This window comes from Saccostrea cucullata, unplaced genomic scaffold (genome assembly GCF_032062105.1).
Source record: "Saccostrea cucullata isolate Sc308-1 unplaced genomic scaffold, CSIRO_AGI_Scuc_v1 ctg1404, whole genome shotgun sequence".
Lineage (NCBI taxonomy): Eukaryota > Metazoa > Mollusca > Bivalvia > Ostreida > Ostreidae > Saccostrea > Saccostrea cuccullata.
The window spans coordinates 176,757-189,880 of record NW_026928144.1 but is presented as its reverse complement, the minus strand read 5'-3'; the positions used below and the strand labels follow the sequence as shown (position 1 = coordinate 189,880).

The 13,124-nt window shown below is 33.5% G+C and overlaps 1 protein-coding gene and 1 long non-coding RNA gene across 5 annotated transcripts in view; both read right to left on the bottom strand.

The window, feature by feature from the left end:
- Positions 1–268: 268 nt before the first annotated feature.
- On the bottom strand, positions 269–3,223 carry LOC134276561 (uncharacterized). The gene is made up of 2 exons (XR_009994074.1): positions 2,175–3,223; positions 269–950 (listed from the first exon to the last, which is right to left on the bottom strand). It is a non-coding gene; the product is annotated as an uncharacterized LOC134276561 (long non-coding RNA).
- Positions 3,224–3,256: 33 nt separating this feature from the next.
- Positions 3,257–13,124, bottom strand: part of LOC134276559 (histone deacetylase 6-like) — a 68,577-nt gene continuing 58,709 nt past the window's right edge. For all 4 annotated transcript variants that reach the window (XM_062758800.1, XM_062758804.1, XM_062758803.1 and 1 more), the window contains 5 exons: positions 9,644–9,709; positions 9,062–9,351; positions 7,429–7,581; positions 4,026–4,154; positions 3,257–3,838 (listed from right to left, as the gene is read on the bottom strand). In XM_062758800.1, coding sequence (XP_062614784.1) covers positions 3,761–3,838; positions 4,026–4,154; positions 7,429–7,581; positions 9,062–9,351; positions 9,644–9,709 — 716 coding nt within the window. In that variant the 3' untranslated portion in view covers positions 3,257–3,760. The remainder of the gene's footprint in view (positions 3,839–4,025; positions 4,155–7,428; positions 7,582–9,061; positions 9,352–9,643; positions 9,710–13,124) is intronic.

Sequence of the window (13,124 nt, the reverse complement as noted above, 5' to 3'; positions counted from 1 at the left end):
CTAAATATTGTACAAGCTGAATATAATACATTTACAGTATATTCATAGTAAAATATCACTGGCATTGTGTTGTTTAAAAGGTTAACTCATTAATGGAGTGAATAATGAGAAAGACTGTAAATTAGATGTCAAGCACAGATATCATGGTTATTGAAATCCTTATGTGTATTATATGTCAATATTTATTCTGTCTTTGTAGAGTTTGGTCCATAAGAAGTGCAATATTGTATATAGCTATAAAAGTCTAAGACTATATTAAAGTATAACATTTTTTCTTTCAATTTTTATTGTAATTTTTAATCTCATTGTATATTTTGTTAAACTGTGATTTGTTATTGTTGAATTTTCAGGGATGATGTTAAAAATTCAAGTATACACAAGTTAATCCATATATCATGAAGAAATAAAAATAAATTTAAAAAAAAAATAAAAAATTGTTTGTTATTATGCTGAAATTATTAGAGTGCAGCTTTCAACAGAAGCCCCAAGGGGATTAACCATCACCGGAATATAACAACACAGGATAATAAGACTCCATAGAAGTATGAATAAAAAACAATATATTTAGTATACCCGGTAAGCTAATTGATGAAATTATGCTGCTGCTCATAAGCCTCATATTGATTTAGATGCTTATCTGGGTCAATCAAAATAGTTCTCATAAAATAAAGTTAAAAGTAGATCTATTTACTTGCATGCACAGTTCTTGCCCCATTTTGTCACTTTTAAAATGCTGCTGAAGACTACACAAAAAACAATGATTTGGCAAAATAGGTACATAATTATTATGAACAAATTGTATAATTCTATATTTTGAAAAATCTTTCCATAAACTTGTATATAAATTGATGATGTGCAAAGGGGAATAACTTCTTTTAGAGGAATAGAGCCTTGTCAGTCCGGAACACATACAACTTAATATCCAGAATTTTACAAATGTGGTACAGTGGCTGGAACGTTATTGTTGACAACTTACACGAACGATCACGTTACACGAACGATTCCGCACGATTAACGCACGATTAAACCTGTTACACGAACGATCTTTCACGTTCACGATTCTACACGTTACACGATCTTACACGATCGTTAACGCAAACGCACGTTTCTTCACTCAAAATAGTTCAAAATATTTAGGAATCAATATTTTCAAAACGAAATACGGCTTAATACTTATTTAAGATTTCAAAGAATTATCAACATTATTTCATAGACTTTGAAGAAGAAAAAAAAACGGAAATTGATATTTCTGTAACTAAATATATGCAAGACTTAATATTTCAGATTAAAAATAATTATTTCTAAGGTAATTCTCCGATGAAAGAAAACGGATTTTGTTCCTTCTATTAGACGATGTACATGTATGCGGGTCGTATAATTTGACTGAATTGGATATCATGATGTGCAGAAAGGGGGATAAGATTGAACAAAAATGGCAGCATGGAATGACTTAAATTATAATTACAAACTCTATCCTTATGTTTCCATTGATTCAATGTCTGATAAACTTGCCAATTATTCAACTTTTTTATTTGCAGAAATTTAAAATTAATTCATTACAAATAAGCTCAAGAGATGAACACAGATAATCAAAACTCTCGAAAATCATGCCGTGTCCATGTATATTTGTCGACTAACTAGTTATGTAAGCATTGAGAAATCTTTATTTCTTTGTAAAAAAAAAAAACAGTATTTATTTTCAATGAATTGATTTCAAGATTATCCTGACCACAATAAGAAGTAAATAATAATTAAAATCAGTTTTTTTCAAAAAGGCGTTAGAGATCTAAGTACGGTTTATCAAAATATTGATCGCGCTATTTGACGAGAACTTAATATTGTACGACTTACTATATTGCTTGTTTACGGGCGATAATTAGTTCGTTCTGCATTCTATTATGTAAATTGCTCTTTTTCATTTTATTTGGATTTTGATTAATAAATTAAGAAAAACAAACAAGGGAAATGCTTATTTTACAAATAACATTCCGATAAAAACTTACAAAACGAAATTTACACGATTCTTAACGCACGATCTCACACGATTAAAAACGCACACGATTGAGTCTCATAAACGAACGATCTCGCACGTTACACGAACGATCACTCACGATACACGAACGATTCTACACGATTGGTTTGTCAACAATAACGTTCCAGCCACTGTACAATACCATTGCATATAACAACTTTGTACTCGGGCCTCTTTCACAAAAAATCTTGACTGGGATGAAAATTTTACAATTATCGTTTTTCTCAAGATATTCATTATTTTCTACAATATTATGTGCAATTTATCTTTGTTTATTTTAATGGAAGAATTAATTTTAGTGATAATTTTTCTTCTGAACAGATAAACCTGTTGGAAAATAGGAAATTTGATTTATCTGAAAATGAACAGCGCTCAATTATGACCAGGTGTAGAGCAGCCGACATTCAAAGAAATTAGTTATTATCATTATAAACAACAGAAATATAGTATCCAAGTAAAAAAAACAAGAGGCCCGGGGGCCACATCGCTCACCTGAGCACATTGGCTAGGGAAAAGCACAAATCAGATCAGAATTGAAAAGTTTACTGAGGGAGTGGGATGGGTGGGGGCTTGAATTCTAATACTACTTGAGAATGCCTCCATATCAATTCTGCATACAAGTTCTTGAGAAAATTCTCGAGAAAAAGATTTTTATGTTTTTTTTTTAACATTTTGTTTCTATATATTACTTCAATTGTAATAATTTGAATTCGACTCCCCATTGTTTCCCTCCCTACCCCAAAGGGTACTCATGATTTGAACAAATTTAAATCAATACATGAGGATGCTTACATGTCAATATGACTTAACATAGCTTTTCTGTTATTGAGATTTTTCCCTTTATTTTTCGTATGTAAACCTTGATCCACCTTTGAGACCCTTCCCTACCCTTGGAGGTTATGATTTGAACAAATTTAATTCTACACTACCAGAGGATGCTTCCATATAAATATCACTAATCGTGGCTTAGCTATTCTTTAGAAAAAGATTTTTAAAAATATATTATAATGTAAAAATTTGATCGGCCTTTGAGGCCCCACCCTATCCACGGGGGGTCATGATTTGAACAAACTTGAATGTACACTACCTGAGGATGATTCAACATGAGTTTCATCTTTCCTGTCCCTATGGATCTTGAGAAAAAGATTTTTGCTATATATTCTTATGTAAAACTTTGATCGGCCATTGTGGCCCCACAAACTTGAATGTACACTACCTGAGGATGATTCCACACGAGTTTCATCTTTCCTGGCCCAGTGGCTTTTGAGAAGAAGATTTTTTTTTAAATGCCATTAATTTTTCACATATTCATAATTATCTCCCATTGGAAGAGGGCGCAGCCCTTCATTTGAACAAACTCGAATCCCCTTTACCCTAGGATGTTTTGAAGCAAGTTTGGTTGAAATTGGTCCAGTGGTTCTTGAGAAGAAGATGAACATGTGAAAAGTTTACAACAACAATGACGGCGACAGACAACGGACAAATTTTGATCAGAAAAACTAAAAAAAATACATGTAATCGCTGGGTAGTATAGGTTTTATTATTTTTTAAATAATTTGTACTTTTTTTTTAGATAATTTATAATTTTTTCTATGTTAAAACTTATTTATGTATTCTAGTACATCCTATATAAATGTATACAATATACATTAATGATTACAAATTAAATTCTTAAATAGTCATCTAATCTGTACAATAATTATAACATTATTCATCTGAGCAATAACGTCACGACAGAGACAGGGGTCTAGGAAGAGCTGAACCAAACTTGTCGAGGTGAGCTGCATTTTTGGCCTCAAATAGTGCCTAAGGAGGAGAAAATTAAAACCTGGCATTATACTGTAAAGCGATATATTAATATCACTTAGAGGCAACACCAAAATTTCATTTATTATAATATTTAAACACTTATTGGTAATATTTAGGTACTACATGTAATTAAATTTGTTTTTACAATTCTAGAAATTATATCACATGTAAAACGTATACATACCAGATTATCTATATAATGCTCACACCCGTAACACCAGATTGACAGATCAGAGAAACTCAGGCACATTAGGTGGGTCTCCATTACTCCATGCATCAACATGTGCTCATTGACAAACCGGCTACAGTAAATCTGAAATGAAAGAAAATCTTGGTAGAGTTATTTATCCTCTTGTATTATGACTTTGTAACAAATATGAATTAAGAAATTCAAATGTGAACAGGTGTTCTAGCTAAATGTACTGATTAAGCTAGTTTTAAAAGTAGTCATCACTATTTGTTTATTGGATCTGTCTGATATCCACACTAATGCAGTGAATTAAACTAGAGGCTCATATGTGAGCAATGAGCTCACTAAATGATACCCCCCACCTCCCATGCGAATATAATGGCAGTGTTCATGTTTTGCTGTGGGAAACCCAAAATATGTGTCGGATGAAAAAGTAAAATATGAGGTGCACTATAGCAATATGTAATAAAGATTCTGTGAAAGTTTCATCAAATTTTAGTCAGTGGTATGAGAGGAGTTGCAGATAAGAGATGGGTATCCCAGACCCGCCTAACCTTTTCATTTCAAGGGTGTAATTTCAGTACATTTTTGGTGGAATTTCAGAGGTAAAAGCGTAATCAATCATGTTTTCCTATTTTTTTTGTTTTACTATAATACTTTATTTTCTTTCAAAACAACAGAAATTGTACATTACTAAACAAAGCTGGCATACAATTTTCTTAATTTTTCGAATCATCTATTGGCGCAAAAAGTGTTGTAAAATACCAGTATCCATATATTAAACTTAATTCATCTGTACACCCTTAATGAAGCATTTGGTCAATTTGTATCAAATCACTGAACTGAAGGCTTTCGTTTGAATGTTAAAACAAATCGTACATTATAACATTGTTTTGTATCTTTTAAACATGCACTCACATTTCTCTATCTTGTTCTAAGCAATGTTAAAGTAAACTTAATTGAGCATAGAAATGGTCGTACATTTTGCAATATCGTAATGTAAGTAGTGCCTTAAATTCTCGTCTTCTTCTGAATCTTCACCATACCAGTTTACATGTAACTACTTGGTATATCACGTACATTATCGAACTGGTCCTCTTTGAATTACTTTTATAAGAACTTCTCATTTCATTGCAGCATGTTGTACTTTAACACTAAATTTAGACGTTCAAATGGAATTGGTTTAACTTTATTTTGCCCTAAAAATGTTATGTCATCAAAAAGTTTTTAAACTTGCTTAAATATTAGTTAAGTATATGATTTTGATAAATGAGGAAAGAATATGGCGCAAAAAATTACCATTCTGCAAATATGACGTCATAAATGTGATGCATTTTTGTATTTTTAACAGAAAATGCCTCAAATTAGCCAATATCAAGGGTAATTTTCCTTTAGAAAATAGTGTCCACAGCCGTCGCCCACTTTAATTTTTTGATATGTTGTGAAACAGTCAATAAAAAATCACATATCTCAAAATATTTTTGGACGATGCCTGTGGACAATATTTTACTTTTTTCCATTGAAAATTGTGTTTTTGCAACTTTTCCAAGAAAAACATGGAAAATGCTCATTTTTTGACGTCACAATTGGTATTTAAAACATGTGTGAGAAAAATGATTTGTACGATTTCTCTGCATGGAATTTCAATGATTCAGAAAGCATTAGTTTTTATCTTTTACACCATTTTTAATTTTTAGAAAACCACAAGGCAAGATTTGTATAGAAACCATACCTTGTTCTTTAACTAAAATATCAAAAGCGTAAAATTAATATTATTTAAGTGGCGTAATAGTGTAATTTTATGGTAAAAAGCAGAAGAATTATGCCAAAAGTGGAAGGGTAGGCAGGTCTGGTATCTAAAAGCATAACAGACAGACGGACGGACATACCAATTACTATATACCCCGGTACCCTCCCACTTTTCAAGCGGGGGGTATAGTTAATTGTTTAATCTGACAACTGTGCAATGAATTTCAATGTAAAATCCAACCTCTTTTTTCATTTTTTAGTACATGCATGTACATCCAATATAAAGTTTTGTCTCCCCAGTGCATGTTGGATTAGACAGGTTTCACTATTACTAGTTTTAATATAGCTGATATGAACAAAAACTTGACCACTTTTCCTGTAAAAAAAGTAACTGCACGTGCTTGGTATAAATCAATATTTATGTGTAAACTAGAACTGTCCAAACGGGACAAAATACCCCCCGCTGGGTTTTTCAGAAGTGCTAAATCATGAATATTTTATGGATCTAAGAGAAGAGAAAAATGCTAAAACATTTTTAGTGCAAATGTAGTTGCTCATTATATTTTTCTTAAATGAAACGAAGGCACAGCCTAATAAAAAAATAGACTAAATATACGGACCAGACACGAATCATGAACTTTTTCTGTCAGTGACCTTGAACTTGCATAAATGACCTTGGTTCAAAGTAATGACACAACTTCAGATCATAAGCAATGTTTGTGTGAAGTAGTAGATTCAAGTTTTTCCATAATAAAGAAAGATATGGACCGGACACAAATTATAAAATTTTTCTTCCAGTGACCCTGAACTTCCCCAAATGACCTTGGTTCAAAGTAATGACACACCCTTAGGTCATGAGCAATCTTTGTGTGAAATGAGAACTTACCAAGTTTATCCATAAGAAAGATATGGACCGGACACAAATTATGAAATTTTTCTTCCAGTAACCTTGAACTTCCCCAAATGACCTTGGGTCAAGAACATGACTCATCCCTAGGTCAGGAGGAATCTTTGTGTGAAATGAGTACCTACCAAGTTTATCCATAAGAAAGATATGGACCAGACACAAATTATGAAAATTTTCTTCCAGTGACCTTGAACTTCCCCAAATGACCTTAGGTCAAGGTCATGACACACCCTAATGCTATGAGCATTCTTTGTGTGAAATTAGAACATACCACGTTTATCCATAAGAAAGATATGGAACAGACACGAATTCTGAAATTTTTCTTCCAGTAACCTTGAACTTCCCAAAATGACCTTGATCCAAGGTCAAGACACATCCTTAGGTCAGGAGGAATCTTTGCCTGAAATGAGAACCTACCAAGTTTATTAATCAGAAAGATATGGACCGGACACAAATTATGAAATTTTTCTTCCAGTGACCTTGAACTTCCTCAAATGACCTTGAGTCAAGGTCATGACACACCCTTAGGTCATGGGCAATCTTTGTGTGGAGTAGCAGATTCTAATGTTCCTCCATAAGAAAGATATGGACCGAACACGTTTGCACAGGTAGACAGATGGATGGACAGACGGACGGACAGCTAGACAGACAGACAGACAAGGTGATTCCTATATACCCCCCAAACTTCATTTGCAGGGGGTATAAAAATAGCTGACACTGGAATTAAGAGATGGTTTTGACCTTGTAACAGACTAAACAAATCCAGTTCTCAGAGGAATCACCACAGGTCTCGCACGGGGAGCTGGTATCTATCCGACCCCGGGGGACGGGGGATACTGTCTCCAGGTGGGGACACCAGGGTAGGGGGGTCACCGCAAACATCTGGGTGTGTCCCTGTAAAAGTCACATATAGGCACACAAATGAGAATTCATACTAACATTGTTGAAAATATACAAATTAACCAAATATACTGTATGCAGGTTTATTTTTTGCCTTTTTGCACTTAAGAACAATTTTGCCCAGTTTTAAATTCACCCAGTCATCGTTCTGTTTAAGAAATTATACTGTGTAATTTGAATTTGCCACATGCTACATTTGCCCAATCAAGAAGAGGGCAGAAAGGGGAAAATAAAATGGGGACAAAAATTTCCTTGTATTCAGTACTTCATTGTTAAAAGGCAGTTAGCTTCCTTCCACCCCCTTTTCAAAGATATTTAAAATTGATAAGAACAATCTTTTCAAGAGATAATTTTTTAATTTAATACTAATTCACTATAGGAACACTTTTATGAATAAAAAAATATTTTTTTTAAAAAAAAAAATTTAAAAAAAACATGGATAAATCTTACAATTAAAAACAAAGGCATTAAGCTTAAAGACAAGCATTTTTTACTAATTACTTTATATTTTAATTTACATCATACAAATTACTGTATGCAGGGAAATTTTCGCCCCCGTTTTATTTTCGCCCCTTTCGCCCTCTTCCTGATTGGGCAAATTTAAAACGGTGCGAATTCAAATTACACAGCATAATTTCTTAAACAAAACTATGACTGGGCGAATTTAAAATGGGGCAAAATTGTTCACAAGTGCAAAAGGGCGAAAATAACACGGGGCGAAAATAACCCTGTATACAGTAATCTTACAATGAAACACTCTGAATGAAAATTGGTTCGTATACTCTAAGATAATGTACTGAATTGACTCTGGGTTACTCATGACAGGTACACACAAAGGAATGCCACTGAGATTTTAATTCTAATTACTTTCTTCTCTCTTGTTATTTCAGATGCATCACTGAAATGTTTATTTTCCTCTCACATTTTTCTGACTTCCTTAATTCTCAGTTTATAAACAGTTAGCAGTAGATGATAAAGAATCCCTTGATGGTCACTAGTAAGGCATTGCTTTGGCAAAAAAACTGGACTATTTGTTTAGTCTGTCTCACCATCATGTGTACTTTTATTGTACTATAATTGACACCAGACTTGAAATCACAAGGTCCATGAGCTACAGCACACACCTTGGTCTCATTTTCCTTCCTTACATCAATGTGCAGAGAAATGAAACTCCTTATTTTTGCCATAAATCTAAATTGCATGCAATTCTAGAATGTAATTTTGATATTGAGTTTACTGATTGTTTGAAATTTCTTAAAAAAGTTCATCATGATGAACAGAGCTTATGTTCAGCTGCATCATGCTGGCTGATTCAGTATGTAGCAGTAATTGGCATTTGTCTTTTGATAAAATGTAGCGGTAATAATCACCCAAAATTTCTAAGAAATATAGCAATAATGAGTTGAAATTTTTCACAATATAGCAGTAGTGTTGACCTTCCAAAAATTTAAACTGACCAATCCTGTTACTGTACCTGAGCCTCCAGCTGCCTCAGCACCTCATTAGCTGACACTGGTGGTACCACTGGGGCCTCACTCCCTCCCTCTGCCCCCAGCAACTCCCCTCCTCCAGTGCATCCTGTGGTGGGGTCGTTTTCCCCATTATTTCCCCCTGGACTATCTCCCCCTCCAGGCACCTCGGTCCCTTCACTGTTAGTCTCCTGGGGTAGTCCCTTAGTTTCATCCCTCCCTGACTGATCTGGGACAGGACTCTTTTCTCCATTATGTGGTTGCTCAGTATGGATTATTTTCTGTTCAACACCTCCTTTGTGAGTAAATATAAATAATACATATTAATAATTTATTGCCATATATTGACAAAAAAATAATCTATACATGTGTACTGAAAATATTCTTAAACAATCATTACTCAACAATGTGTCACTATAAGGATACAATGCACTTATATAGGGAAAATAAGAATGTTAAAACATCTTTTGTACACAAGAAATTTTCAATTAAAAAAATTTCAAATGTGCACAATTCTGTTAGAACAAGTATAGTTGACTTAAAGTTTAATTTTTGAAGAAATACAGTTTACTAAGGTTAATTTCTACCTATATCCTCTGTCACATTTTCTACCACGACTACATGTTCCCGGGGGGTTTCTGTGTCCTTGATTACTAAAAATAATTACAAATGCTTTCACATCAATTTAATTCAAGTCTTCTCAGCAGAGGGATGTGTAAGTTTTTATTTTCAAATGAGGATATGTACTAACCGATAACTTTAACTAATAACTATAGTTATAGTAAGCAGAAAGAGGCCCAAGGGCCTTAACAGTAACCTGAGTATAGTAAAACTTTGTAAGGAATCCATGGATATAACACAAAATAAACAAATTCAAAAACAGCTTTAAAAAAAAATATATAAGGGATCAACAAAATAATTATTCAGAAAATGAGTAACAACTAGGGAACTTGCCACATTTTCACATCGTGATCTCACAAATATAGAGCAAAACATTTCATTAGGTATGCTATTTATAGAACATGTGTATGACTCTATTTGACTTGTGCCATATTTCAATCTGATCTGAATTGTGGTTTTGTAAAATAAAGAGATAGTTTGTGAACTTTTTGATCACCCCTAATATCCCAATTGTAAAGAGGCACCTTTGCTCATCATAAATAATAATGCACTTAGTTTGCCTGCTTAAGAACGTACCAGAGGTAGAGAAGATTTCCAATGAATAAATGCAAATTTGCTTTACGACCAATACAGTCCCTCAATTTCTCACCATGTAATTGGCAGTTTGTCTGATAAATATTCAGAGAGAAAGGGGGGGGGGGGCATATTCACTATATGTACTCTATGTCCCACCCAAACACCATTACCTGAGAAAAAGCTAAAAATTATGCATATATATATGAAAGATGTATATTGCTTGGCAAACAAAAAAGATAGCAATATTTAAGTCACCAGAGTGACTCAGTTAATTTACTTGACTGTAAACAAGCTACTGCATCAGTAATATAGTAACTTTAAGATCTCCTGACAGAACTAGAACATTAAATCCATGACTAATTTAAAGACAGCTTAGCCACATACAATTAAGGAATAACTTTCCTTGTTGTCACAGCTCACAGCTTTACATCAATTAAAGTCTGAAACAAGAGGCCTGTGATCCACCAGGCTCACCTGAGTAACTATGGTCCTATTGTTTTCACCAGATATCCCCTTGAAATGCTTTATTGTGCCCCAACCTATACCTCCAGGGGTCTTCATTTGAACAACTTAGAATCTATACTTCCAGACAGAAGCTTTCATATAAGTTTAATTTTTTTTTTCTGACCCAGCAATTCTTGAAAAGAAAATTTTTAATTAAAGATTTTTTCCTAATACATGTATATAAAATTCAATGTATTAAACTTCTAATTCTTGAGACAAGATTTTTTAATGACCACATCCTATTTTGTATTTTCTTGATTATCTTCTCTTATAAGGGAGATTGGTCTTCTTTTCAACAGTTTAAACTCCCTTTTATACCCGAGGATGCTATGTACCTACTTTGGTTAAAATTGCCCCCGTGATTTTTGGCAAGAAGTTCAAAATGTGAAAAGTTTACAGACAGATGGATGGGCCACACTTATAATAAAGAAAGAGAAAAGTAGCAGTTGGGATTTAAAACTTTACAAAAGCAATAAATAGAATAATGACAAAAACTGATACACAGAATTATGTATCTAGTGTAGTCTACTTGTGTGCCAAGTTATATTGAAATCAGACCAAAACTGTAGGAGGAGTAGCATTTTAAAAGTATTTCAAAGAAATTTCTTTTTTAAGTAACAACAGCAACACCGTTCATTGAAACAAAAGCCTATATACAGAATTATGCATCTTAGTGTAGTCTACTTGTGTGCCAAGTTATAATAAAATCAGACCAAAACTGTAGGAGTAGTAGCATTTTGAAAGTATTTTTTTTAAAATTCTATTTTTAGTAACAATGGCAACACCATTCATCGAAATCAAAAACCGATAAACAGAATTATGTATCTTTGTGTAGTCTACTTGTGTGCCAAGTTATATTGAAATCAGATTAAAACTGTAGGAGGAGTAGCATTTTGAATGATTTTCACAAATTTTTCTATTTTTAGTAACAACGGCAACACCATTCATCGAAATCAAAAACCGATAAACAGAATTATGTATCTTTGTGTAGTCTACTTGTGTGCCAAGTTACATTGAAATCAGATTAAAACTGTAGGAAAAGTAGCATTTTGATTGATTGATTGATTGATTGTATACTGTTTAACGTCCCTCTCCAGAATATTTCACTGATATGGAGACGTCATCATTGCCAGTGAAGGGCTGCAAATTTAGGCCTATGCCCGGCACTTACGGCCTTTGAGCAGGGAGGGATCTTTATCGTACCACACCTGCTGTGACACGGGGCCAAATCTGACCAAAACTGTAGGAGGAGTAGCATTTTAAATGATTTTCACAAATTTTTCTATTTTTAGTAACAACGGCAACATCGTTCATCGAAATCAAAAACCGATATACAGAATTATGTATCCTAGTGTAGTCTACTTGTGTGCCAAGTTATATTGAAATCAGACCAAAACTGTAGGAGGAGTAGCATTTTGAATGATTTTTACAAAAATTTCTATTTTTAGTAACAACGGCTACACAATTCATTGAAATCAAAAACCGATAAACAGAATTATGTATCTTAGTGTAGTCTACTTGGGTGCCAAGTTATAATGAAATCAGACCAAAACTGTAGGCGGAGTAACATTTTGAAAAATTGTTTACAGACGGACAGACAGACAGACGGACAGACGACGGACGCATTACTATCGCATAAGCTCTTCTGGTCTCTGACCCGTAGAGCTAAATTAACAGACAGATGGATGGGCCACGAACAACAAGTGATATCAGCTTTCAGCTCAGGTGAGCTAAATACTCTCTATTGATTTGTATTACGTAACATGAGCTAATGTGAATCCTCAAGATCAGATCTGAGAGTTTTACATTAGATAATGGAAGATACAGTGTCTGTTTTTCCTATACAATGTTTCATAGAAATTTGTTTGATGGAGTATGTCACTGTAATTATGTTCAATGAATATAAACCAGAAGTCTCTGTCGAGACTGTAGCTCTACTGGTTTGTACATATAACGAAGGATGAGAAAAGAAGCCATTGCCATCAGACCAAAAATGTAGAAGGAGTAGCATTTTAAAGGAATTTCACAGACATTTCTATTTTAAGTAACAATGGCAACACTGTTCATTGAAATCAAAAACCGATGCACTATTCTATGTCTCTTAGTGTAGTCTACTTGTGTGCCAAGTTATATTAAAATCAGACCAAAACTGTAGGAGGATTAGCATTTTAAAGGAATTTCACAGAAAATTCTATTTTTAGTAACCATGGCAACACCCTTCATCGAAATCAAAAACCGATGCACTATTCTATGTATCTTAGTGTAGTCTACTTGTGTGCCAAGTTATATTGAAATCAGACCAAAACTGTAGAAGGAGTAGCGTTTTAAAGGAATTTCATAGAAAATTCTATTTTTAGTATCCATGGC